We start from the raw sequence: 26,336 nt of genomic DNA on the forward strand, positions 1-26,336 counted from the left end.
CTCACACAGTCTGGCTCATCCATAGTAGGAAACTCCTACCATCTGCAGTGAATGTCAGCACCCAGACTGGCTCCTGTGGGGCCTCTGCACCAGGCCAGAACTTGGGCTGAAAAGTTATCTGGGTGAGGGCTAACTGCACAGAGCCAAAACTGTGCCAGGCATTGTCAGGGTCCAGTAGACACTATTAAGGTTTCTAGTAGACACTCCCATGTTCCAGTGCCTGATACTGTTTAGTTTGCTGGTATAGATGCAGTTTAGGAATTCTGCACTAACCTGTTACTAATTTCTCTTCTACTTTTGTGCTTTTTGTTAGGTTGACTTTATTTTATCACTGTGTTGGTGGAGGAACTCTGCCTTCTTCTGTCCAGAAATGTGGTGCGTGAATCTCTTATCTTTTTATCCATCTCAGTATGTGCAATACTGCACACATTGCAGAATTAATGAGGATTCACTTCACTAGAGTTCACCAACATGCATGTTTGCATGTTACAGGAGGGTAGGACCTGGACCCTAGCAGAGGATCTGTGCCATATGCACTCCACTAGCACTAGCTTTTTGTATTGTTTTTCATCTCTGTATTCATTAAAACATGTTCATAGATTATGGGAGCATGGAAGGTCTTCATGAATACATTGTCTGTATAATACCACATAGCATGACAATCACTCTCCATTGCATCTGCAACATCACTTAGAGACAGTGTTTTGTTTGTGTGTGGGTTTTGTGTATTGTTTTTTCTGAGGTACTGAATTCAAAACTTAATGTGGCATAGAAGCCTCACCTTTTCTAACCCAACATTCCCATGGCTGTTGCTTTCCTAGTAATATCTTGAGCCTTATTTCTGCTCAGGCTTCCTGTCTCTGTGTGCAGAAGGAATGACTCCATTCACCGTTTGCATCTTCTTCTTGTGTGAGAACCTGTAGGCCATAGCCAAGTTGCTGGTTTTTATTTTCACATGGATAAACTGAATAGTCAGGGATCAGCTGAGGTCTTTGCCCTAAGGTTTCTGTATGTGCTCTGGAGGGCAGCAAATGTGCCAGTTTTTTAGGCTGAAACAGCCAAAGGGCACTGTAGCCACAAGGAATGAGAAATGGAACATCTAACTCCATGGTGAAAAGGTTCAGGTAGCTTTCTCCATCACATCAGCTACCTGGCAGGGCTTTTCCTCCTTTCTCTTAGGACTGGGCATCACTTCTGGTGCACAATGATTTCTGCTGTCAGAAAAGTATCTGGACCATTGACCTTCACAGTATCTTATTAGTTGATGAGTCAGACAAATGGATGCTGTGTATCTGGGAATGAATTCCCATTGCATTGGGCACTAGGTTTTAGTAACAGAATTAGAAGACCAGCAACGATGCTGGGAGATTCACTGGGTACATAACAGGCTTTTACTAGGCTGTAGGGAAAGCTCCTTACTCATACATGTTTTTCCACTTCAGTTTCCACAGTTAATGTTTCACAGCACTTGAACTGCTGCTTTGCTGCTCCTGCTCCCCTGTAAAAAAATGTACCCAGGCAGCATATTTCATTGCAGGTTTCCAAGAAGTACAGCGAGATAGAGGAGCTCTACCAGAGACTGACAGCACGATATCCACAGGCTTCTCTTCCACTCTTGCCTAGAAAAGTTCTCTTCGTGGGTGAATCTGACATCTGTGAACGAAGAGCTGCGTTCAATGATATCATGAAATCCATCTCCAAAGATGAGGATCTAGCAACGAGTCCTGAGTTACTGGAATTTTTAGGTAACTAAAAGGTGTGCTTGATGAAAAAGCATTTGACTCAGGTAGTCAAAAACTAGAGAAGGCCAGATTAAAGGCTGTCACTGAAAATATCTTCTTGTGTGTATTTACAGTGCTGCATAGTCCTCTGTGCTAGGGTTTTGCCCTCCTCTCTGTGGACACATGCCTCATTCAGGAGTGTTAGTAGATATCTTCAAAGCAAGCATTGTGCTGTCATGTCTCTGATTTCCTACTGTAAATCAGAACATGTAACTCTAGAAGGCTAAATAATCATATTGTCATTGCGTGGACAGAGGTGGATCCCAGGATGGACCCTAAAGGGACAGGCTCTCCCTTAGTAAGCAACTCTTCCAAGATTTTTCTGGTTTTCATGCAAGTTATTAACTCTGAGAAAGATTTAAATAAAATGAAGATTCTATATTAGTGAAATGCATTCTCTGACTGTCTTGTTTTTTTGCTCTTGTTGCCTCTTCCAGTGACTCTTATGGTTCCTTTCGTCTGTCCCTTGGGCATAGAAGGGAGTCACTGAATGAATGGAACATACGAACTCTCTGCTTTTTATTCAGCTGAAAGCTGCTGAGCAGGAAATACCCCAGCCTGGTGCTGTGCAGGATTCTTAGTGGAGTGTTAGTTTTAAGGAAGTGAAGTTGCAAGGTGCTAACAAGTGTGAACAGCCCATTTTGCAAAAGTGTCAGGTGTGTGGCCACATTAGAAGTTGGTGAAACTGGCAGCTTCCTCAAGTCAAGCAGGGCAAAGCTGCATAGTACTTTTGCTAATAAGATTCTGGAGTGGGGCTTTTTTGGTTTTTCATTTGTTTTTTTCTCTGGCAGTGTTCTTTTGAAAGCAGACCCCTTGCACAGGGAATTCAGAATTCATGTTGATTGATCTTTGCGTGCTGGTTAACCTAACTGTGGTGTACATGTCTACAGCTGAACTAGCCTGGACTGTCTTTATCCTGTGCACAGATTGGGTGCAGATAACGTGACCTGCTCATTGAAATCTGTCTTAGAATAATGTAACTCTCACCCCACCAAAGCAGGTGGAATTCAGTACATACACTGCAGATCCTCAAGCTACTTGTGCATGCTTTCCTTACAGATCCTGGGGACATGGTTGATATAGTCAGGGATATTGAAAGAGAATCAGCATGGTAAAACACAGATAACTGTTGGAATAAGGCATGCTAACATTCCCTGCCTACCCTGAACAGTGCTCTCTTGGCTATAAGGGGAGCATAAGACCAAAGATGAGTGTGAATACCCACATTTAGTTAATGAAGTCTGCCCTGGGTCATTTTGCAGATGCAGACCTGAAAAGCTGGGTGAGATGAGTTTCCCATGCCATGTTAGTTCAACAATCAAAAGCATGAAACCATGAATTTTAGCTGTCATGGTTTTCACTAACCTTTTTTTTCCTAGTCTCATTATTTTAAATTGCTTCCCTGGACATCCAGAGACTTGACAGCAAGGAACAGTTTTCTCCTCATTCTTCTGGGCTCTGCATATAACAAGTATGGTGAGAAAACTTAGTTTCATGTTTCAGTTGGCTGAATTTTCTCAGTTGGATGGATCTTGCATTCTGAAGGGTGTTAGAACTTCAGGCATCATTTTTAAGTGTAAATTGAAGAGCTGCTGTGGAAACTTTTTCATGCTGTCCAGTGCTCTAATTTTAGCCCAAATTAAGTGTCAAAAAGTGAACTTTATCTCAACGACCTATGTGGAAGTTAACTGCCTCATCTAAGCAGAGTATTTACAGCCCTGTGTAGCCAGTGAAGAGAAATAGGCACTTTGGAGAGAATCTTCTCATATGACTTTTTGGATGGGATGAATCACCACATGGAAAATCTATTGTTTCTGTGAGATACAGAAGGAACATAAATAAGCAGATTTGACATGCACTGCTGTGTCTCAGATAAAGGTTCATTTCCTCTGTCTTTCTCTACTTAACTGCTCTAAATCAGTAAACAGATCAGACACATAATGACACATAGTGGATAGTGGGTTCAGTGAGAATGTTGAAAGAGTTTCGGAAAAGCTGATCACATCCTTCATTCCTTAAACAAAACCATCAGAAACAGGTGCAAGGTATTAAAAAACTGTAGTTGTTATCCTGTGTACTCAGTTTTGCATCCGTTATTGTGTTTTGCAGGTACAAAGTCTTCTGGTGCCATTGAATTCAAGGGTAAAAACATGCCTGATGACAGGGAGAAAGAAGATGAAGAAAATGAGGCCTTGGATTTTTTCAAAGAGGAGAAGACACCTGACTTAATCTCACAGCTTTTATCAGTACAGAAGGTCAAAAAAGGAGAGGAAAAAGAAGAGGAAGAGGAGGAAGAGGAAGAAGTTCTAGACCCTCTTGGTATAATCAGGTATGGCTGCTAGTGCCTTTGTTATTTAGATTTTAGCCTAGTTTTCTGAGTAAGGCTGTTCTATGTCACTGTCTTCTCATCCCAAAATTTTATTCCATTGACCACTTCCAGCTGAATTTCACAGAGAAGGAAAGGCCTCTGCGGTTCACAAAGGAAGTGCCTTGGTAGGGGAAAGAGACTTTATAATTGCTTTTCAGTGCATTCCTCAGGAAATCCAAGTGACAGGGACATTATGAGTGCCTTGATTACAGCTCCAGCCATAGGAGGCACTTTACTGGGCACTGCAGGGTTCTGCCACAAAGCATCAGTGCCACAGCATCCAGTGGATGTGCTGTTCTGAAGCACACTGCTGCTTAGTGTCTGGAACTGCTTTTGAGCTCACCTGTGTCTACAAGGAGGTGAAGTTAGAGCAGCTTAAAGACCAAAAGAGTCAACATTTCAAACATAATATTCACAAATAGGCATTTCTTTCTTTCTTCCCTTGTCTGAAGGTTTTACATGCTCAGTGTCACTTAGGCATAAGCAATAACACCTTGAGAAACAGTAAGTGAATCAAAGATTTCTGATACTGATCTAGATTTGTTTACCTGTCCAGTAATTTTCAGACAGTTATTTTCTTCACTTTTAGGTAGAATTTCTCACTGAATTCCAAAACCATTTCTAACTACTGAAGCCTGGAAGCAAATCTAGTTTCTTGGTGGCTGGAATCATGAGTACTGACTACTTTTTTGGGGTGACTCAGGCTTTAGATGTCTAAGTAGAGAAGGCTTAGCTGTTCTTTATCTTCAGTAAGCACTAACTGACTCAACTGAATTGTTTAGCCACCAGCCACTACTGAATGCTCTTTGTTTTGGATCCAGACAGTGGTTTCAAAATGCTTCTTCGTAGCAATAGGCAGTGAACTGATAGGAACAAGCCGGAGCCCTCTCTTGGTGTTTCCCAATAGCATTTCCAGGGGACCATTCACTCCATGCTCTAAGCTGGAGTCACCCACACTAAGTTTGGTCAAATGCAATGATTAATACTGGAATCACTATTTGGACTTTGCTCCTGGTGTTATAATCATATATAATAGTGGATCTCCAGATACCATCCTTTTTCCTTGAAGTATTTAATCCTTTACATATCACCAGAAAACTCTGAGTATTATTCTTTTGACAAAACATGCTTAATTACTCAACATCAAAATCATTCTTTTGTTGAAGAAGAGTTTAAAAATTTAAATAACTATGCACAGGGACAAGTTAGATAAAGCAGTACTTCCCACAAAATGCTAAGTTTACAAAAGAAGCTGTCCTTTTTTGGATAGGAAAATGATCTATTGGCTTAGCAAATGCAATGTTATGTTTTCCAACTTATAACAAGTAGAAGCTATAAAGATCTTGCTATGCCAAAACAAGCAAGAAGTTTGCTTTTCTGCTCTGCACAGTTTGACATAGCATTTGAAAATCTTGATTATTTTGGTCTTTTAATGCATTGAAGAAAGACAAGATCTGGTATTTAATCCTCGTTTAGTTTATTGCTTCCATTCCTTTCGAGGACTGAATTCTTCCTGAATCAAAATAGCTTCATTTATGTAAGAAGTTCTTCACTGGGACAGAGCTGCAGTGTGACATGTTAATGCAGTCAGATGGTTTTCACTCTTAACCAGTGGTTGGCTATCTATAGAAGAAATTTCCATCTGTATTTATTATTATTTTTGTGAATCTCACATGTACAGTGTTGAGGCAGAAACGTCAAAGTGGAAATGAGAATCCTGAATCTGATTTTACATTGTCTCTGTTCTGCTGTAGCTCATCCTGGTAGTTACTTTCAGTTGACATCAGTGGAGCTCTGATTGGGCATAAACACTGTGTCCTGGCTCTGTGCCATTTAGTAGTAGGTGTCAATTAAGAGGCCAAAGGCAGGAGCTTAGTTTTCAGTGGATGGGCAGTTCTTGGGGACCATTTTAGGCTATATCCTATGCCTGTTAAAATGTGCTTGTGTGCTTTGATGAGGGAGCTGCAGTTCTCATAGCTTGAGTGCTTCAGATATGCTTGAAGTTACTTTGGGATGGAAGTGAACAAAAGGGGAGGTGATACAGATAAATGTGTTTAGTAGTCAACTGCACCCTAAGGCCTAGTAAATTCAGGCTAAAAAGGGGAAAAATAAAATCCATGAGCCTTTCCTCTCTGAAAAAAAACTGTGAAAAGATGTGAAGTCGGCACTGAAACAAGCCAGTCCATCCCCTACAGTACTGGTGGCCAGAGTGCTTTGAGCAGCAAAGCTCCGACCTAAATTGAATCATGTGTTTGGCATAATCTTACAGGTTTTTTGCTTTCTGGATAAGGATGAAACTGCTTCAGTAGCACAGGCCTCCATATGTTGTCAACACGCTTCATTTGGTAACAACTTCTCCTCCTGGGCCAGAAGGCTGTGACTTGGATTAAGCCCAGCACTGCTGCTGTGCTGCTGAACCACCCGATATTCTGTTAAATATACTGGCCTTAGGGGTAAAATGCTAAACTCAGGCCTTTATTTTCTGGTTTTGTATTGCTGCTGATCATCCAGGTGGAAGCTCATGATGGCCTGGTTCCTTTTGCCTGCAGGAGACATCTCAGTTGTGCTGATTCTCTTCCTTGCATTCAAGGCTGCCTGAGTTGCTCTTTGATGTCAGGTGGGCAACTCACTTGCCAATTCAGCTCTTCAGCTTTTATGGGTATTAGTGATGATCTGCAAACTCTGTATTTCTCTGCTATATGGTTCTCATGCCCCAAAGGTTTCTTTCTGTGTTAGCAGGGTGATCTTGGGATTCTTAACAACAGAAAGACTGGGTTTTTTCTTTTCTAATCAGAAACATACCAAAAACCATAATGTGTATTTGTGGTTGTTTTCAGCTATTAGCACCCTTCCTCCTTAATAGCTTTTACAACAGGCCTGGTTCTTCCTAGAATAAAAGTTGCCCAAAATTATGTCACATTTGTGGGGTGCAATGTTGAAATTTATTTGAAATATCTTTTCTCTTCTTCATCCTCTGTCTTTTGCGATATTTTGGAGTATTATTATTTCAGCATATTGTCACCAGTTATTCTGCACGTTTTCTTGGACATTTTTAGAAATCTTTTCAGCTCTCATAGCAAACTTTTTTTTAAAGTTAACATATTTTCCTTTTTTTTTCCTTTTATTTGCTCCAAAGCCACAAACATTATAATATTCCTTTGTTAAAATGTTCTAATTCCCTTTATGAGTTGGAAATCAGATATATATTGAACTCAACATTATAGGCACAATGTTAGGTATATTGATTTATCTTTTTATCACTCTCCTCTAAATCCTTCCATTTCAACATTTGCAGATACATATTTTTATGTCTGTGGTAGGCTAACATATTACTTTGGCAATAGATCAGGATTTTTGCAGTTGCACTATCTTTGTACACTGCTGTGTTTTAAAAGATTTTCCCTGAAAATTGCAAGTAGTACTGTGTGGCTCGTCACAATTACAGGAGGTTCTCCAACTGAAGTGCCTTCAGGAATGAATGAAGCAAGAGCACTGATCTGAAAGAGGCTAATCCTTTGAAGGGCATGGCATGAAAGATAGCCACAAGTTGGATGAGCTGTTCACCTGCAGGTCTTGGTACTGCTGAAAATTCTGCTGTGGAAAAAGGTGTAATTTGCCAGTGGTTTGAGGAGAGATTGGCACAGAGTGAAGATTGCTGTGTGAAGCAGGAATCCAGAGCAGCACCAGTACTGTCAGCTCAGCTGTGCCAGGGTGCCCTGGTTGGGGCTGACTGAGCAGTGTCTGACTGTGTCTATACCATTACATTCTCCTGTCCTCCAAATGTGGATTGCTACATCCAGAATGCCCTGCTGGAAATGGCTGCTGGCCCGTGCTGCCTCCTGGGCTGTGGTTAGGATGGTTTAGGAGAAGATGTGTTGTCCCATGCCAAGGGGGTAAGCAGGGACTGAACAGCTGAACTGTTGAACTGAGTTCTGTGCTCAGGCCCAGGGTGTGAAGGAATTATAAGAAAGACAGTAAGGCTCTGAGCACCTCTGCCCACAAAGCTTTCTCCCATGTTTGCTCCAGTCTGCCCTCGAAGTTCCTTAAGGTTTTGCTTTATATAGGGAATTCAGGCATCCAGTTGTAAATTTTTTTTACTTGATTCAAGCAGGATCAAGTTAGCATTTCTAGGTCTGAATCTTAAAGCAACTGAACTGAGTGTTGTCTTCTTCCTCTGTGGATGAAATACTCAGTTTTATTGTTTGTAGGTTGAAGCCAAGAGCTTTAGCATTTCTCTCCTCTCACTGTGTAGTTAAAACAACTCACCTTAGTACTCATATTCAGTTTATTCCAATAAACCTCAGACAGCAGCTGATTAAAATGACTGAGAACCAGCTCCTCTGCACAAAGCAGCAACAATTTTGCTAAAGGACTGTGACTGCCTAATGGGTTAAAACAAGCAGCAGCCCTTCCAGGGCATTCATTTTTTCATCTGCAATTAACTTCTGAGGTAATATTTGTTCACCATTTTGGGAGAACCCACCTTTTCCTGTGCTTTCCTTTTCTGTCTTCATCAGTCCTGCACAGCCCTCTCAGGAACCTCTCCTCCACACATGGTTCCTCCCTTCCGTCCTTTTTCCTTTGCCTCCCTAAATCTTTCAGTGACAGGATATATTTCCTGAACCTTAGGGTTTTCCTGGCAAACTGCACAAGGATCCAGAAGTGGGTATTCCCCAGGCAAGAGTTCTTCTGTCTCCTTGTGGGTCCTGGACAGTTTCTGTCTCGACTCTCTGCCTTTGCTATTGTTTGGAGGATTTCCCCACATGGCTTCTCCCCGTCCAAATTTGTGCCTTTCCTGTGGAATACAGACAGACACTTGAGTGGGTGGAAGCTTTGCATCTGTTGTGTTTAAATGCAGATACAGCTGAGTCCTGACAATAGTTAGGAAGCGATGGGGCTGGTCAGGGCTGACCTTTTGGGGGCCTTCTGCCAAAGGTTTTTTCAAAGCCTTGCTGCTGATTGTTGCTGGGGTCAAGCTCAAGCACCTCCAGAGCCAGAGGTTTGCCGTTGCTGGGTTTAGTTGTTCTGGAGATTATTGAAGGACTCAGGGCCTTCTCTGGCTGCAGATGAAATGGGTGATGGCTTTGAGCAGCAGATTGGCAGGGAATGAGCAGCCAGGAGCCAGCTCCGGCCTTGCCAGAGCCCTGCAGAGCCAGGCAGGCTGCAGGAGGGAGGTAGGTTGGCACACAACCAGCAGTTGTTTCTGGATCGCATCCTACACCTTCGTGTTTCCCAGCCCCTTAATGGCAGCCAGGCTAGAGTTTGTTCATCCCACTACTCCCTTCCCTTCCCTTTCCTTTTCTTCCCTGTTGTGGCAGAAGAGCCACGGATGACCTCAGCCTTTTGTCTTTGGGGAGGATATGAGTGGCAACATTTGATCTTGCTTCCTCTGCCAGAAAGTTTGGGCTGCTGAGGTGGGCTGAAGAAGAGGCAGAAATCATCCTACATTTAGCATCTTTCCACGTGGTTTTATTGATGGAGTGCCCAAAACTGTAATACGTGAGGGCAGTGTTCTTACTCGTGGATTGTCACCTCCAAGGAAGAAAATTTCTGCAGGCTGGAGTGGTGTCGTGGCACAGCTGCTGCCTGCTGGACAGATGGTCTGGAGCAAACTTGTAAAAATGTGTGTTCAGCTGCTGTGCCTTCTGGTCCTTGGCTGGCAGGGTTGTATTCCTGCCACTCCTTGGGCATCCTCCTACTCCTCAGCCACTCACCAATTCACAGCTGCCTTTTGGTTTAGCCAGGTATGTGTCTGAGTTCCCCTCTGAATCCAGTAGGATACATGTACAGCAGTAGAAACACCAGTCTGTTTGTCCAGATCAGCTGAAAGAGTGTGAAGGTGTCAAAACACCAGAGAAAAGATGCAGGTTGCTTTTCTTTAATAAAATTCAGATCGTTAAAACAACGAACAAGAAAATAAAAAGCTTTGTTTTCCTAGCAGTGTGTATATCCATGCTCACAGCTGTGAAGCCTTCAGAGATTTAAACAGACAGATCTTTATTTTCTGTTGGTTATTGAGTCACAAGCTTAGGTTGCAAGGCATGCTTGACCATCACTTTGCCAAGTGACACAAGTATTTGTCGCAATTCCAATTCAGCTGCTGTCAGATTGGCAGTTCGCAAAATCCCAGTAAACAACCCCACTGGTTTTCAACTGACAGCTGAAATTTTTCTGAAAACTACAGACATAGCCTGGTGGAGTGTTCTTCCCTGTCAACGTGAGGAGAAAGAAGAAAGGGCAGCAAAAAAGTCTGTATTACCCAGTTAAAGGATAAGCCTTGCTTATTTTTCATAAATTGTTTGCTCTCAACCCTTTTTAGGGGCAACCTTGTAGCCTCTCCTTGGAGGTGTTGTAACTGAGTGGCTGGAGAGCAGCAGGATGGGAGGGATGATCTCCTTGCAGCAATTCAGTCCCTCCAGTTTGTCTCCTCTGAACTTTTTTGTGTTTATAGGTGCTTTGTGAGTGATTTTCCCATGCAGTGGTTTTTTTTTCCTCTTCTGCTGCCAGTCCCATCTCCTGAGCACAGCTTCCAGTGTGCTGCTTTATTGCAAATCTTGCTGTCATCTCACAGATGGAAGGTTGAGGGTGATTGAAAAAAAAGAATAAAAAATGAAACCATGTTTGGCTGCTGGATCTCACAGAATCATCCATGTTCTTTCTGTGTTGTCTTCTGAGTACAAGAAACCTGTTCTCTTGGGAAGAGAACACTACCAAGGCCTGTGTAACTGCAAGTGGTGGAACTCTGAACCTTTCCTAGCTATACTTTCCAGCCATGGGAATGGAGTTTGATCTGTGAAGGACTTGGCCCTCTTCTCTGATTGCTGTTCATTGGGAAGGCCAACTGAATGGAAGTGCACTCAGGAAAACTGAGGTGTTCTGGTACTCCTGGGCTTGTAGTTCCCATATGTTATATCCATAAACACTCCTTCAGGGGAGCATATTGGACATGTTTTTGCTATTATGTCTGCTTCTGGCAATCAGAAAAGACTGTACCTGGGGTTGAGAGCTGGAGACCTCACACTGTTGGAGAGATTTGGAGAGGAGTGGATACATAACTTGAAGATTTAAAGTTGTCTGCTCTGTGTTTTATTTTGGAAGTAGTAACTTCCCTGACCTAAGGAAAACTTGTGAGAGTCCTCCCCTCTGCCAGCAATGCCCTTATCTGCTTTCATATTTTCTTGACTAATGTTGGATTTTTGGTCCCATGAGATTATACAGTCATTATTTCCCCAGGTTTTGAAGCAATTGCCTGGCTTCAATTTCAGTGGTAGGTTTCTGTCATGACTGGCTTGAGTGATTCCAGTACATACACAGCTGGAACATGAGGATCCTTTGGGAAGAAGTTTAAGTAATTATTTTAATGTGCTTCATTTTCTTTCTGATTAGAACACTGAATATACTTTAATGGGTTTTATAAATAGTTAATTTGTGTTTATGCCATCATGCTAAACCCAAAGGGCTGAAAATAGGCCTCTAGTCTTTGTGGTGTTAGAGCTGTGTGTACCATCCGGTGGTGTTTTCAAGCAGAACGCAAATGTAACTACACCTGGGGTAAAATGCAGCAAGAACTGAATAGCTTAGTGCAGCACTTCATTGCAGCATCAGACTGTAAGTGAAGAACACTTAACTGGAACTGCAGAGGGAATTGCATCCATGTAAATACTCAATTTGGAATTTGACCAGATTGCTAAAGTAGATAGTCTGCTTTTAAGGAAGATTTCACAGGATTTTTAGCAGACCTAGTTAATTGTTTACAATGTACTAAAGCAATAAAACTTAACCACACACTTTCTGTATATAGAAGAACTGCAGAGCCAAGTAATATCAGAGAACTGGAATGAAATACCATTGCCACTAGCTGGCATCAGCTTTCAAATAATTCCCATAGTCCTCTGAGTGAACTCTCAGCTTTTGGTTTCCCCATCCTTTTTAACAGAGATGCATTGGTAGCAGAACTAACCAGCACTGAAGACATGCAGGAGCTGCTGTGAGCTGGTCTGCAGGCATATTCAGCAAGTCCTTACTTAACTGGGACAGGTTTGTAGGAGGCAGGAGATGCTATAGAAGGGCCATAGGGTAAATTTATGACTACACCGAATCAGAAGTGTCTTTTTTTCACTTCTGCTCTGTGAGACCATTGAACATGATGTAATTGGGCAGATTTAAACATGTTTTGTTTCATGGACTTTGCAATAATAGGATGACTCAAGTCCTTAATTAGAATAAAAAAGCATTACCTCATCAATGAGCCTGCTCCTTTCACTAGGCACGGGAAATCTTTAACCGACAGATGCAAGCAACTGCTCATAGATGAGACAGACTGCTAATGAGGGATGGATTCAGAGCTGCCCTATTGCTTTTCTGTTCACCGACTATAACAGAATTGTTTGCCATAGAAGAAGCTGTCCATGGGGTGAATGTGTGCTCAGTTTAAATCGAGATGGGAGACTTGCTTTTCTTTTCATCTGATGCTGTCAGGTCTCTAATTCAGCAGACTTAATAAAACCATTGTTCCCTTTTCCCCAGGGATCAGCTGCAGACATTTCTGTCTTTGTTTCAAAGGATCAAAGAATTAGCTTTTGGAAAACCATTTTTGGAAGCAATCTGTAAAACTTTGCCAAAAATGCATGAATTAGCCATTGTAACTATAGGCCGGTACTAATTAACACACCTGGGGATCACATTTCTTGCTACTGCCCTTGCAGCAGTTGGCCAGGTCTGGAATCATCTGAAGTGCCAGTTAAAGGAGGAATGTCCCTAAGGACAGGCACACATCTGAGACTCGGCAGCTCTGCATTCTGCACATCAGTTTCTTGGGTCATATCACAGTACTAAAAGGTTAGATCTCTCCCTTACCCCTTTGGTAAAAGGAATAAAACTGATGCTGTAGATCTGCCTGGGGAAAAGAAATTCTTAATTTCTTTGTTTTCCATTACCTTCTATAAATTTTGGAAATACTCAAAACCTTTCTTTCCAAATTGCCTGTGATGCTCAGTCATGTCCAGATCATAAAGGGGGAGTGAGATTTATCGTCACAGTGAAATACATAACTGTACAAGGTGCTTTGACTGTGGCTAAACTAGTAAATTATAGCAAACAGGAACTCTAGTGTTGCTTTTGCCAATTAGAATAAAGTAGTTTCTGCCCAATGGCTGCATCCTTCTGATCCTCAGAGGAAGTTGGCCATGTCCAAAACAGGAAGGGCCCTAAGCTTGCAGTGATCACCCAACTATGTCCAGGCATCATTTGGGAAAGCAATAATTAGCCCGGGCCAGATTCATGCCAGGAAGTAACAGTTAATGTGCCATTATCTGAGCCCAGCCTCTGACCACATATATTTGCTGGTATAGGTTTTAGCTTTTTGTTGCAACAGGGCAGCCTGAAGAAGGTGCATGTTTAAGAGTCAGAATTGGAGCCACTGGGGTCCTGTAATGAGGCTTTTCTTGATGCAGGCAGTGCTAAGTGTATGCCTGACACTTGAGGATGCTCTGTCATCATAAACCACCAACAGCATTTTGCAGCAAGCATGGAGCTGGCTGCTGTGGTTCCTCTCAGCTGGCACTCTTCTGGATGATGGCAAAGCTCCGGAGCTCATCCAGGACTGGATGGGTGCAGCCTGCCTCTTTTGGACTGTAACAGTTGAGCCACGTAGGTGTGAGCTGTGGTGTGTCAGGCAGCTTGGAAAAGGTCTTGACTTGGATTTTCACAAGTGTAGGCTGTTTTCTGAGCTCTGCTCTCTGAACCATGAATTTCTGTAATAACTGCTGCTTATTTGGCTCAATACACAAACAGGTTGGAGTGCCTTGGATGGAAGACTTCCAAGATTTCCTCTTCCTTTATTGCTTTTTGTCTGTGATAGTATCTGAGGCGTATTTGAAGGCATCATTAAACACAAAACATGGTGTCATGCTCTCAAAACATTATCTGGACCCATTTGCAACAGACATCTCATTTTTCATCTGTGTGTTGGGTTATCTGCCAGCCTAGGCTGTTGTTGTGTGTAACACTCTTGTCCTGGAAACTTCTTCCCGAGTCATCCATCTTACTCATCTTGGCTATGAATGACAGAGCCTTGGCCCCTAAGGTCCTGTAATATGAAAAAAAGTAAATCCATTCTCACGAGGCTCCTGAGGGCTAACCCTCACTTCCTCCCTCAGAGGCTGTTACAGCAAACCCTGACCTCACTGGACTTGTTTTTATTTATTCAGTGGTGCTGCCAAGAGACAAAGGCAGTGCTACACAGGGTGGGATGCTGAAATGGGAAGGAGAAGCCTGTGGTCCGGAACTGCTGGCCAGGGTTTCAGGAGAATTAGTTTTCAACTCTTCATTGCAAAGGCATAAAGTTCAGGCTGCAGATAGCTCAATTCTGATTTTCAGGACTGCACTTCATTCCTAAACTGTAAAAGAACAGTACTCGCATGCCCTGACAGGTAGAGGTCCAGAGAGAGTGAATTCTGCAAGGTTGTGAGGTGTTAGGGGTTTGCTGGCAAACATAGCGGTTTGTTGGCAATAAGCACTGTTTAGGTTGTCCTTGGCATATGGTCAGAGATGTTATCCAGCCTGTTGTATCGCTTTACTTTCATGAAGGACCATCCTTGGTCTTCCAGTCATTTTCCAGGTGTTGGCAGCAGAGCACTTGTTGCTCACAGGAGCGTTGCCATCATGGTGCTGTTCTGTGCTACTGATGGATATTATGAAGGATGCCAAGTTGTCCTTAAATCCTACAGCCAAATGGAAAATGTGGCAAAGGACAGCCTCCTTTCTGCTCTTTACTTATTAGTTCTTCCTTGGAGGGGCCTCTCTCAAGGATCATTTCCAAAAGGTGGCATGGAGAAGACTGCATCGAGCTTGCCTCCATATGCAGTCCTCTGGCAGTATCTCACCAACCTTTGCTCCTTCAAACGCCCCCCTATGCCTTTGTTCTGTGCCCAGAGCATGGCACAAGCAGTGTTTCAGGCTGTGACTCTGCAGAGCTCTAGCACAACCCTCACATCATTGCAAGCACTTGAACTGAAAATCAGATAGAATAAATAATAATTCTAGAACACCACACAGAGCAAGGGAAGACCAAGGCCAAGTGTTTTATAATATGGATACAGCCCTGCCCCAACCTTCTCGTTCAGCAGGGTAGGTGTGTGTGCTGCCTTGTGTGCTCATGGCACCTCTGCCCTGGAGTTCTGTCAGTTGTAGGAAGGTAGACAGCCTCAAAACCCCTCCTTTTCTTGGAGAGACCACAGGCAGGTGTGGTGGGTTAACCCTGGCTGGACACCGGGTGCCCACCAATGCCACTCTATCACTGCCCTCCTCAGCTAGGCAGGGTAGAGAAATTATAATGAAAGACTCATGGGTTGAGATAAGGACAAGGAGAGATCACTCACCAGTGACTGTCACGGGCAAAACAGACTCTTACTTGGGGAAATGAATTGAATTTATTACCAATCAAATCAAAGTAGAATAATGAGAAGTAAAACTGAATTATAAAGCACTTCCCCCCACCCCTCCCTTCTTCCCAGGCTCAACTTCATTCCTGATTTTCTTTGCCTCCTCCCCCACAGCAGCACAGGAGGATGGAGGAATGGGGGCTGTGGTCAGTTCATCACACATTGTCTCTGTATCTCCTTACTCCTCAGGGGAGGACTCCTCACACTCTTCCTCTGCTCCACTGGGGATCCCTCCCATGGGATGCAGTCGTTCAAGAACAGTGCTCCAGTGTGGGTCCCCTGTGGGGTCACAAGTCCTGCCAGCAAACTTGTACCAGTGTGGGCTTCTCTCTTTACAGGCCCTGCCAGGAGCCTGCCCAGTGTGGGGTCCTCCGTGGGCTGCAATGGCACAGTTGCCTCATCCTAATCTGCACCACGGGCTGCAGGGGAACTCTGCTCTGGCATCTGGAGCACCTCCTCCTCCACCTCTTTCACTGACCTGGGTGTCTGTGGGGCTGTTTCTCTCACATACTCCTCTCCTGGCTGCAGTTGAAGAATAGTTTATCCTAGAGGCACTACCACTGTGGCTGATGGGCTCGGCCTTGGCCAGCAGCAGGTCCATCTTGGAGCTGTTTGGTGTTGGCTCTGATGGTCATGAGGAACCTTCCAGCAACTTCTCACAGAAGCCACTCCTCTGTCCCCTGCCTGCTATCAAAACCTTGCCATGCAAGCCCAATACAGCAGGTACCAGTGTCCTCTCTTGGGAGTGCAGAGAAAAGTGAATAAAGACAGGAGTGGGGCCAGGAGCTGCGGATAGGGAAGTGTGGAGGGGCTTGATGACAGGAACAAGACAGCCCCATGAATCAGCAAATGGCATTTCAGCCATATCTGATGCACTATATGTTTACAGTCACACTGACCCTGTGGTGTTGGTTCTGTGTCCTAGCCATGTGGCATGCAAAATGTCTGCTGTAGCATTCCTCCTTAGGGATCCAAATTCTGAAATGCCCTGTCTGTTTTCTGTCTGAAATCATTCTTCCCCCAACACTGCCATATCCACTGTAACACCAGGGAGTAAAAGCTTAAAACATTGTGCAGTTATTTGTTACTCCCCTGCTGTCATCAGCATCATTTCAGCACTTTTGAACTAGTCCTACTGACACAGATCAGTGATTCTGCTCCCCCTCCTGTGTACTCAACCAAAGAGTCCCCTTAGCAAACCTCAGGGAATTTCTCACATGCCTCCAACTTATTAGATGGCACAAGATTTTTCACTGATGTAAAATGGCATAACTTTAATGTTCTTTGAGTGCATCTAGGATTTGTGAGTCAACTGACTGACCTAAAGGATCAAATTATAGGCCCAGACTCAGACTGTGAGTCAACAGCTGCTAAACCTGGAGAGACCTCTCCTTGGGCTCAAAGACCACTACACGCTTCCTGCTCTTTGTCCCTACAGAAGCCTGAGGTCTCACATTGTCTGGGCTATGAAAGCCTGAGATGTTTACCAGCATTTCTACCCACAGCCTATGTTTCCTGATCCATTTTCACTGTAGCATCCCTTGCAGCACAGGAATTGTCAGTGTTTCTAATGGAGCCAGCCCCAAGGGTCCAGTAGGCAGTAGCAGATCATCAGCAGCTCAGCAGGAATGAGGAGCAGGGTCTGCAGTGTATCAGTTGTATGGATCTACAGGCTTGGGTTGCTTGTGTCTCGGCATAATTCTCCAGGGATTTGAGATGGTAGTCAGAGGCCGTGCTGAGATAATCCATCTGCCATCTCTTTAGAGGACTGTGAGAATAGCAAGGGTTGCTCTGGCTGGGCTAAGCGAGGGATTTTTTTTGCCAATAGGAGGGAAATGATTTTGGTTATGATTCTAGAATATTATCGTGTCTGCCAAGTAACACCAGCATTGAGTTGAACCTCATACACAAGGCAGAACACTTGTGAAGACTACTTATTTCTTCTTTTAGTCACGTGTTGTGTCTTGCTTGCATTTAGCAGGTTTCTGCCATTCAGTGGCCGACCCCACTGTGCTCCACAAAGGGCTCCTGGTGCTTCCCCAGCAGGATTCTCCCTTCAACCTGGCAACCAGTTGTTGGGCACACTGAGCTCAGTGCCCAGGCCCTGAAATTACTTATTTGAGCAAAAGCTTCTCTGCTGTGAAGTCAGACCAGTTAGCAAGAAAAACATAAATAGAAATCCAATTTAAAAATCCAGAATTATGTCATCTGTTTTTCTGTTTGCAGCAGAAAAGCTGCCACTGCAGAGCCTCAGTGACTCGCTTGGCAGGGAGAGTTTGTTGCCTACAGTGGTGTGACTGTTCCTACAGTCTGACCTCCAGCAGTGTCTGCATCATCACAAGTGGAGTTGCTTCATGCAGTAGGTATATCAATGGCCCGGGGAATATTTCACTCAGAGCAATTTTATCTTACCTTTGTTTTAAAAAACAATGAACTAGTGAAACCTCTAGGCAGGAGAGCTGTGTACTCTTTTATGGAAGAGGTTTTGATCTCATGATCAGCAGGAGAGGCAGCAGCCAGAGCACGGCGCTGTGTCTGCAACAGCAGTGTCATTTAGCTCTGACAATGTCTAATTGTGTTCTTCTCTATTGTAATTCCTGTGCAGCCATCTCTGAGTTATGGTGAGAGGTTTGTATTACGCATGGCACAGCCACGAGATAAAAAAGTGACCTCTGTGAGCAGAAACATGTGGGTGAAGGAACCAGGCTCAGCCCCACCATCTCCTCTTGGGCTGTGTCGTGGAGCAGTTGAGACCCTGCGCTTTGGAAGCAATCTGCCCAGCTTCCAAATCCTGCTTGGCTACTGCTGGTTACCACTGCCCTGGTAACCAGCCTTTCTCAGGCTTTTTATAAGCTCTCTAGATGTGGCGTGACAGGTATGTCAGGCAGAATTTTAGAGTGGAACATCATGTACAGGTTGCTAGAGGTTTTCTGTAGATTGGGGGTCAATCTGTGCAAATACCAGGCAACAAAAAGGAAAGACACCCTTCAGACTGAGTTTTGCATGGAGCATCTGTCATTAGAGAGGCCAGACATTTTTTGGTGCAAGTATCCTTGCTTGTTGTGTTATCTCCTAGAGGCTTTTCTGTTGACAGACAGACAAAAATTAGAGTTGTGCCTGCACTCTGGGCTCCTGTACCCATTCTGCTTTAGATTGCAATGAGGGGGAATTCAGGTGAGGCAGCAGTGCAGGGAAATGAGTCTCCTCCCAGGGAGCACAATGTGAGGCTGGGGGGCTGTCAAACATAGGTAGCACGAGATGCTGCTGGATATGACCTCATTCTGTTGTGAGGAGGTGAAGATTAGGTAACACAAAATGAAAATCATATAAATATATATGAGCAACAGTTAGGCTGCCTGTCCTTGGGAGCAGGCATCAAACACTTGCAGATCCTGTTGATTTCACTTTGTCAAGGCCTGTAGTGAGAGGACAACTTTAAAACTTTCAGTTTTAGGCTGAAAGAGTGGATGTAGATGAGATAAAAGTACAATAAGGGTGATGAGACATTGACACAGGTTGCCTGGAGAAGTGGATGCCCCATCCCTGGAAGTGTTCAAGGTCAGGTTGGATGGGGCTCTGAGCACCCTTGTGTAGTGGAAGATGTCCCTGCCCACAGTAGAGGAGTTGGACTAGGTGATCTTTAAGATTTCTTCCAACCCAAATAATTTTGTGACTTTATAGTTCTATCATTCAGAGGTATGAATGCCCAACACTTCTGAAAATGAGACATCAAGTATTCACATGTTGAGTGCTTTTCAGAAAATATTCAAATACATCTAACAAGAAGCTATGGTGGTATGTTCATGTGTATGGTTTTAGTGTTGAAGAAACCAGTCACTTCTCCAAAATGATTGCTATTTGTCGCTTTCACTTGCTAGTTATAAGAATTCTTAGTACAACATTGATACTTTTAGTACCTTCAATATCCTCTTTGTGAATCCTTTTTAAAAGTTTGGTCCTGAATCAGTTGACCATGTGACAGTTAAGATGCTCACTAGCAAATTTTTTTCACACTCTGTTTCAGCTTGGTTGACTTGGGTTGTGAAGCTGGTCAGGATGTTTTGTGAAGAATGTCTCATAAAGGACTATGTTGGCAGGTTGATTTCATTGCAGTTGTTATATTTAAATTCTTGTCATATGGCACATTTTACTGCTGAGTTTACTCCATGTAGATGTCACTTTACAGGCATGAAACAGAGTACTCATTCAAGAATTTGTTGGTTTTGAAGCTACAAAACTGTAACAATTATTAATTGGTGTAAGCAAATGGATTTTTTTCTTAGAGTGTAATTTTTACATGTTTAGGGTTAAAACATGAAGCTTCTTCCTGAAAATAACTTCATTAGGATTAATAGTGACCTTAAAATAAATAAATCAAGGAATAATGTCTAGCAGAATTTGTTAAGTTCAAACTGTTCACCGTAATTTTTTTCCTGATAAAGCTTCTGTTCTCCAAAAAGATTTTGCATTTATTTAAGATTTGACATGTATTTTGTCTTTTTTCAAAAACTGACTGGCAAATATAATTGTTTATTTTCGGTGGTCAGCAGCTGTAGCTGGTTATCATTTGTTGTCAGCTTCAGCCGCTTCCCTTTCTCTTGCTTTGGTAACTTGCCTACTGTTACCTCTGCTTAATTTTATCCTTTTTTTTAACTTACCCACTTTCCTACTTTCCCATTGAAGTTTCCTGTTTCTCTCCTTTGGTTACTGCCTGTGATCTTTTTCGAAAGCGTAGTTTGACCAGCAATAGTAATCTTTAGTGTTAGAGCTGACAAAGAGGAGTCCAGAACAGAGGTCTGGAGGGCAAGAAGTGCATAATGTGAAGAAGAGAGCTGAAGATGACAAGGAGGTCCAGTTAGCAGGATAAGGCAGCACTGCAGATTCTGGAGGTAGAGCAAGAAAATGTCTGATACTAGCCAGAAATTTGGGAAAATTATTGAGGAGAGATGAAAAGGGGAAATAGGGTGGAACTGGGAAGAAATTGTTAGGACTAGGTATAAGAAAAATAAAAGGGGTTCCAGAGAAGGGAACCAGAGAAAAAAATCAGTGTTTCTCTCCTATTATCAATTTGAAATCAACATACCAAACATACAGAGAAAGAGAATTAAGGACATAATAAAATCTGGTATACACTAAGCCCTGACACTACCATAGTCATGCTTGCCTTTTAGCTTTTATTAATTCCCAGACTGAACAGAAAGACAGTATTCTCTCCTCCTTGCCCTACCAAAGACATAAGGAAGAACCAAAGAGTGTTCTGGTTTCATCCCTTCTGACTTGAGGCATCTGTGTGCACAAGCTAATGCAGAGATAGCTCAAGATCTCTCTATAGACAAGCAGATCCTTGCAATGCTGCAGTGATATCCCTGCCTGCAGAAACCTGGAGGATAGGAGCTTCCATTGTCCTGCTTCTGCTTTGGAAGAAAACGGTGGGAACTTCGTGATTGCTGTGTCAGTCCTTGGATAAGATACCATTATTAACCAAGCCTGTAGGCTCATGAAAAGAAAATAGCAGCATGATTCCAGACAGATTTTAGTAATAAATGCTCTTTTAATTACTTACTGATTACATCTGATTATCTGCCTTTCTATGATTTTACCAAGCATCAAGGCAATGCTCAGCAGCCCTTGCTTCTTTGTGTTGTACTTTTATAACTTTTCTGATTTCTAAATTAGCTTTACTTTCAGCCCTCTCTAACCTCCCTGGAATTCTCAAATGTGTTGAGTAGTTATATCCAGGATGCTCAAAGATGCCTGGCCAACATTTTCCAAAACACCTTAGTATGTGTTACCTGGTAGTGCATATTTGAAAATATGCATCATTAACATGAGTATTAGGATAAGAAAAATTTCACTCTTGTCAGAGACTCTGAAATGCTGTTCTTCTGCTTTGCAGATGAAACCCAAAATCCTAGTGAATATTTCTGGCTCTTTCACATCATTATTGGCAACTTTATTATGTGTGTCTTGTTCTGGACTACTGTGGTTTCATTTAATCATGGTTGTGTTTTGAAACTTGTCTTTCGTTGTCCTTATTTCAGCAAGTCTGATGTTCTGGTTTAGTCTAGAAAATCACAGGATAATGATAAATTTCCTTTATGTTCATTTTCTTTCTTTGCAATCTACTCCGTAACCTTAGTTCCATTGCCAGCCATATGCCTGTGTGCTTTATTAGTTATTTAGTTGAAAACATTTTAGGAAATGTTTCTGTATTATGATTGTGGCTAATGAGCTGTGTACTAAACAAAAGCTGTTTGTCTGTGGTCTTCTTATCTGTTTTCAAATTATATGGAAAGTAATATAATCAGAAAGCTGAAGGACAGATTACAAAACCAGCTTGGCTTCATTTAGGAAGAACAGGTACTCTTCAGTGCTGAGCCCTTCAGAAAAATCTTTTCACAAAAGCAGGTCCCTAGTTGGGACCTGAACCCTTGAAAATCTGTTCCTTCAGGCTTTCTTTCCATCTGTTGCAAGTAAACAATAGTCTAACACTGACTTGGGGCTGCAGCAGAGAAACTTGCCTGCAATTGAATGCTTCTCTTCCAAATGATTTCTGATAGTAGATTTATTCCATCTATTATACATTATCTTATTTTGGGACATGCCAGAGCCATTTAAAGTACTGTATGTTACCATGATGTCCACAAGAGAAGGATTACTGTGTAAGGTAAAGTATCTCTGTGGCAAACACTTGCCACGTTTGCTTAGTGCTTAGCAGTCAGGCTGTGCTGAGCTGAATGGCTGAGAATTTCTATTGGGCATCTATCCCTTGCCCAAGGGGGATGAGAATGACCCCTTTTGTCCTGTGTGTTATTATCAGGCAGCTTTGGAAAACGAGCACTGTTGAATGAAAAGAAAGCAGCAGATGACATTTTGTTTTCCGCAGGAACTAGTGTATAGGTTCTTTGTTTTTCAGACATGATTTTCAAGAAGATGTGTTAATATTGCTGCTGTTTTAGCTGTAGGTCTTTTGTTCAAGGCTGAACGTAGATTTGTAGGAGTTGAGGTGTTGGTTTATATTAGAGAGCTCTTCCCTTGTAAAATCCTATGGAAACCTAAGATAGGAGTATGTTTATTCTGAATAAGTATTTTTTTAAAGATTATGGTAACATTTCTTTCCTGGAGCATACTTTTATTTCTATAAAAAGGAGATGGTCATATTTTCAGAATAATATGTTCTGTAATTTTTTGTCAGTGTGCAGAGATTTCACATACTCTGATGGCAACATTCACTGTTTTACCCAGCAGTAATCATGGATTAGGGATGCTTTTGTGGAGAGCACAGTAGACACACTCTATGATTTAAGCCACATGTTACCAAGAGCTAGATCTGCAGATCCAATGATTCATAATACAGCTATCACACACACAGGTCTGGAAATCTTCTGACTTTGGAGTGTCTTGGTCATCCTTGTTGCTCTTTTCTACAGCTGACCAGAAAGCATATTTGCATTATTGCAGTGCTAGTGAGACCTGGAGCCTGCCAAATGAGTGACCTACATTGTGTTTGGTAAACAGTAACAGGAGAATTGTGCTCACAAAATGGCTTAGGTTTGAAACTGTCTTTGCTTACAGGATTTTGTTGACATTTTCTTGGGTGATTTGAGAATCGTTTGGGAACCAGGAGTCTCAGCTGGAGTTTCAAGTATGCCAGCAGCCTGACTATATGGATTGATATACTCTAATTTTTGATCATCCAGTTTTGGTCCATGTCAGTTAGGAGGTCAGAGCAGGAGACAGCAGTGTTATCTGAGTCATTCTCACAGTGCTTCCTGTATAGAACTGAGTAGGCTCAACTAGGTAAGTAGTTTCTGTGAACAAAGGATACATCTTCCTTTGGGCTGGTTTGGTTCTTGTTGAGATTTTTAAAATTCACTTGAGTGACGTTCCAAAGGTTCACTTGTTTCAGCAGCAAAGAAATAGCAATGACACAGGTCATCCTCCAGCAGCTGGATGCTGGTAGTTTCAAAATGTCAGATGCCAAGGTTGTGAGCATGATGTATGAAGAAGATGCTAATGAGGTGCAGAGCTTGAGTACAGTAATACTTTGAAAGGCCAAATGTTACTTCATTTCTTTCTTCCCAAAGACTCTGCATCCCCGCACTAGTTTACTTCACTCTGGTACATCATGATCATCAAATTAAATATCCTTTTGAGTTCTCCTCTGAAGGGCTACCAGCTTATGGTTTCACAATCAGCTCAGTTCCAACTAAGTCACTGCTTATGGGGAAGGTAGCAGGAACATGTAGAGAGGGGATGAGAGGGCAGGCAGATGCACACTCAGGCCATCTGCAGCTGATGCTGAAACAGGAATTCGGACAGGCTCTGAAATGTCTTACTCACCTGTCCTCATCCACTGAGCTCTGCTCAACAGTGTGCAGTCTGACTGACACAGCTAAATACAGAACCGTGGGAATCCTGTTTCCCAGTTAAAGACTGACCTCAACAGAGTCCCTCTATGGATATGTTGGAATTACTTGGCAGTCTGACTGTGGCTTCCTTAGAATGGTAGTGAGGGGAAACAACTAGAAGTCAGAAAAACAACTTCCTCATGTTCCTGCTGGTAGCAGGTCAAGCCCTGTGGGTTTGACCCTGTGCTCTGTTTCTGCCAGTGCAGTTTCCTGCCAAAACAGAGTGAGCCCATGTCAGTGGGCAGGTTTGGTGGCTAGACTGAAAACAGAGGGTTGTTACCAGGACCTTTCAGTTCAAGTATTTTTGTTTCACATGCTGTTCTTTATGACACTTTTTATGATTCTCTTCCCTTTCTTCGATATTTCCCACCATACTGGTAAACTTTCCTGTAAATACTTCAGCAAACTATTAGTAAACTCCTTCTTAACTTCACTGGGGTGGAGACCTGTTGCTTGGAAATGTGCTGGCTTGTGTATATAAGTATCTGTTTCATAACAGGTTCTTATGCATCAGGACAGCTGTTGTAACTCTCTGAATGGACAAGGGATATTTGGAATTCTGTAGGTTAGCAAATCTGCATTTATATTGTCATTCACCTCTCAAAGAATACTTTACAAGGTATGAATTTTACAAATAAAGGTTGCTTCTTCCCTAGCAGGTTGGGTTTATTTATGTCTACTAATTTTATTTTTAATCTATTTTTAATTAGCTCTGAAAGACTCAGTCTCACTGTTCTCCTGTTTTAGTGGTTACATATAATGTTTCTTGGTTTTTTGTTTTACTTTAATACTGAGGTTCATTTGAGTGATAGATTCCTTACCACAGTTAATAAAGCAATGAATCGAGTTTGTGTAGAAATCCTGAGTGAAAGATGTCTGATTTGTACATATTATAACTTTAGATTTTGTCAGGTTTTGGAAGAAGACTCTTTTACAAATACTTCAGTCTGAAGTAGTTCCTTGGAGCTGAGCTTTCAAAAGTAGCTCAAATTCAGAAGTCACTCACAGCATATCTGTAATGAATATGAATGCAAAAAAAAAGAAATTAGTGGAAGTTTCTCCTGCTTTAAAATTAAGGTTTGTGTCATAAATAGTTCAGCAAACTAGTTACTGACAACTGCAGATACCTTTACTGTATCAAATAGGGTATATTTCCAAATAAAACCATATTTAAGTTCTGCATGGCCTTTGTTCTTAGGCCTCCAAAGTGCAGCATTGGCCATTGCTGAGACAAAATGGTGGTAGCAAGGTAATATCATCCATGGGTTCTATTTTGTTGATAAAAAACTTGTGAAAATAGCTGGAAGTAACTGAACTCCACTCTTGTGTGCAGCTGTAATCGGAAGAGGATTTTACAAGATTCTTTGATGTAGTTGGAATGTATATATAATCTTTTGACCCTGTTTTTAGTTTTTGATGACTGTGGCATGTTAAGTGCTGATAATTGGGTTTGCTCTAGACTGAAACCTGACCTGCTCTCTGCAAAGAAGATCAGATCTTCTATTGTAAGAGGCCTCAAAGGGGCTACCTTAGGAATTGCAAGGGCAAGACTGCTGTGAGGATCTGAAGATCTCTGAAATACGGCAATTACTTAGTAAGGACATAGAGTCCTAAAGAATGCTTCTCCTTCAGCTTAGTTTGAATTGGACTTTTCACCCAAAGATTTTGTCCCGTTCTGTAAACTTTCTTTTTTATACCCTGTGCTTTGCCTTGTAACTCGAGCTGCCTTATTCTGAGAACTGCCTTGTGGCTTCAGCCAGTGAAGCTTCAGTCCTGGGTGTGAGACTAAGCAGCACATGCTTTTCACTCTGCTCTTGGAAGGAGATTCAACTCTCCTTGTTCAAGCCATGTGCAGAGGAAGCCTGTAATCCAGACTAGCTTTTAGCTTCCTTCTCCAGACAGTGGGGAGATGATGTGATCTTCAGAGATTTATTGTATCCAAAGATCAGTGTTCAAAATACATGGGATTCATTTCCCTATGGAGATGTGTGTCTCTTCCCGCTGAGTGAGAAGAAGCCTAAAAATTAACTGTCTCACTGTCAGATTTTTAGAAGACTAAATTTAGAGGAAGTTAATCCTGTCCTTGGTTCAAGAAAGTACTGATTGACATTTGTAAATTCTGCAAATAACAGCCTGTCCACCAAGTCTCTTCCAGTTACTGATTGCTTCAACTTAAAGGTGCTGTGGTCTCATAGCACATCTCTGGAGATGAGGGGAGCGTCTGACACCTTTTTGGAAGAAGTATGCAGCGATCATGAACAGCAGCAGGAACTTGCAAGGAAATGGAGCCAAAGAAATTTTTAAATTCCTGCCCAGAGGGCCCAATGCAATGGAT

At 42.5% G+C, this 26,336-nt stretch overlaps 1 protein-coding gene across 2 annotated transcripts in view; it reads left to right on the plus strand.

Moving 5' to 3' along the window:
• The window catches only part of HS1BP3 (HCLS1 binding protein 3), a 55,870-nt gene that overhangs the window by 12,344 nt on the left and 17,190 nt on the right, over positions 1-26,336 (plus strand). For both annotated transcript variants that reach the window (XM_071548283.1, XM_071548282.1), the window contains exons 3-4: positions 1,538-1,745; positions 3,891-4,110. In XM_071548283.1, the coding sequence (XP_071404384.1) occupies positions 1,538-1,745; positions 3,891-4,110 (428 nt within the window). The remainder of the gene's footprint in view (positions 1-1,537; positions 1,746-3,890; positions 4,111-26,336) is intronic.

This window comes from Pithys albifrons, chromosome 2, assembly GCF_047495875.1.
Source record: "Pithys albifrons albifrons isolate INPA30051 chromosome 2, PitAlb_v1, whole genome shotgun sequence".
Taxonomy (NCBI): Eukaryota; Metazoa; Chordata; class Aves; order Passeriformes; family Thamnophilidae; genus Pithys; species Pithys albifrons.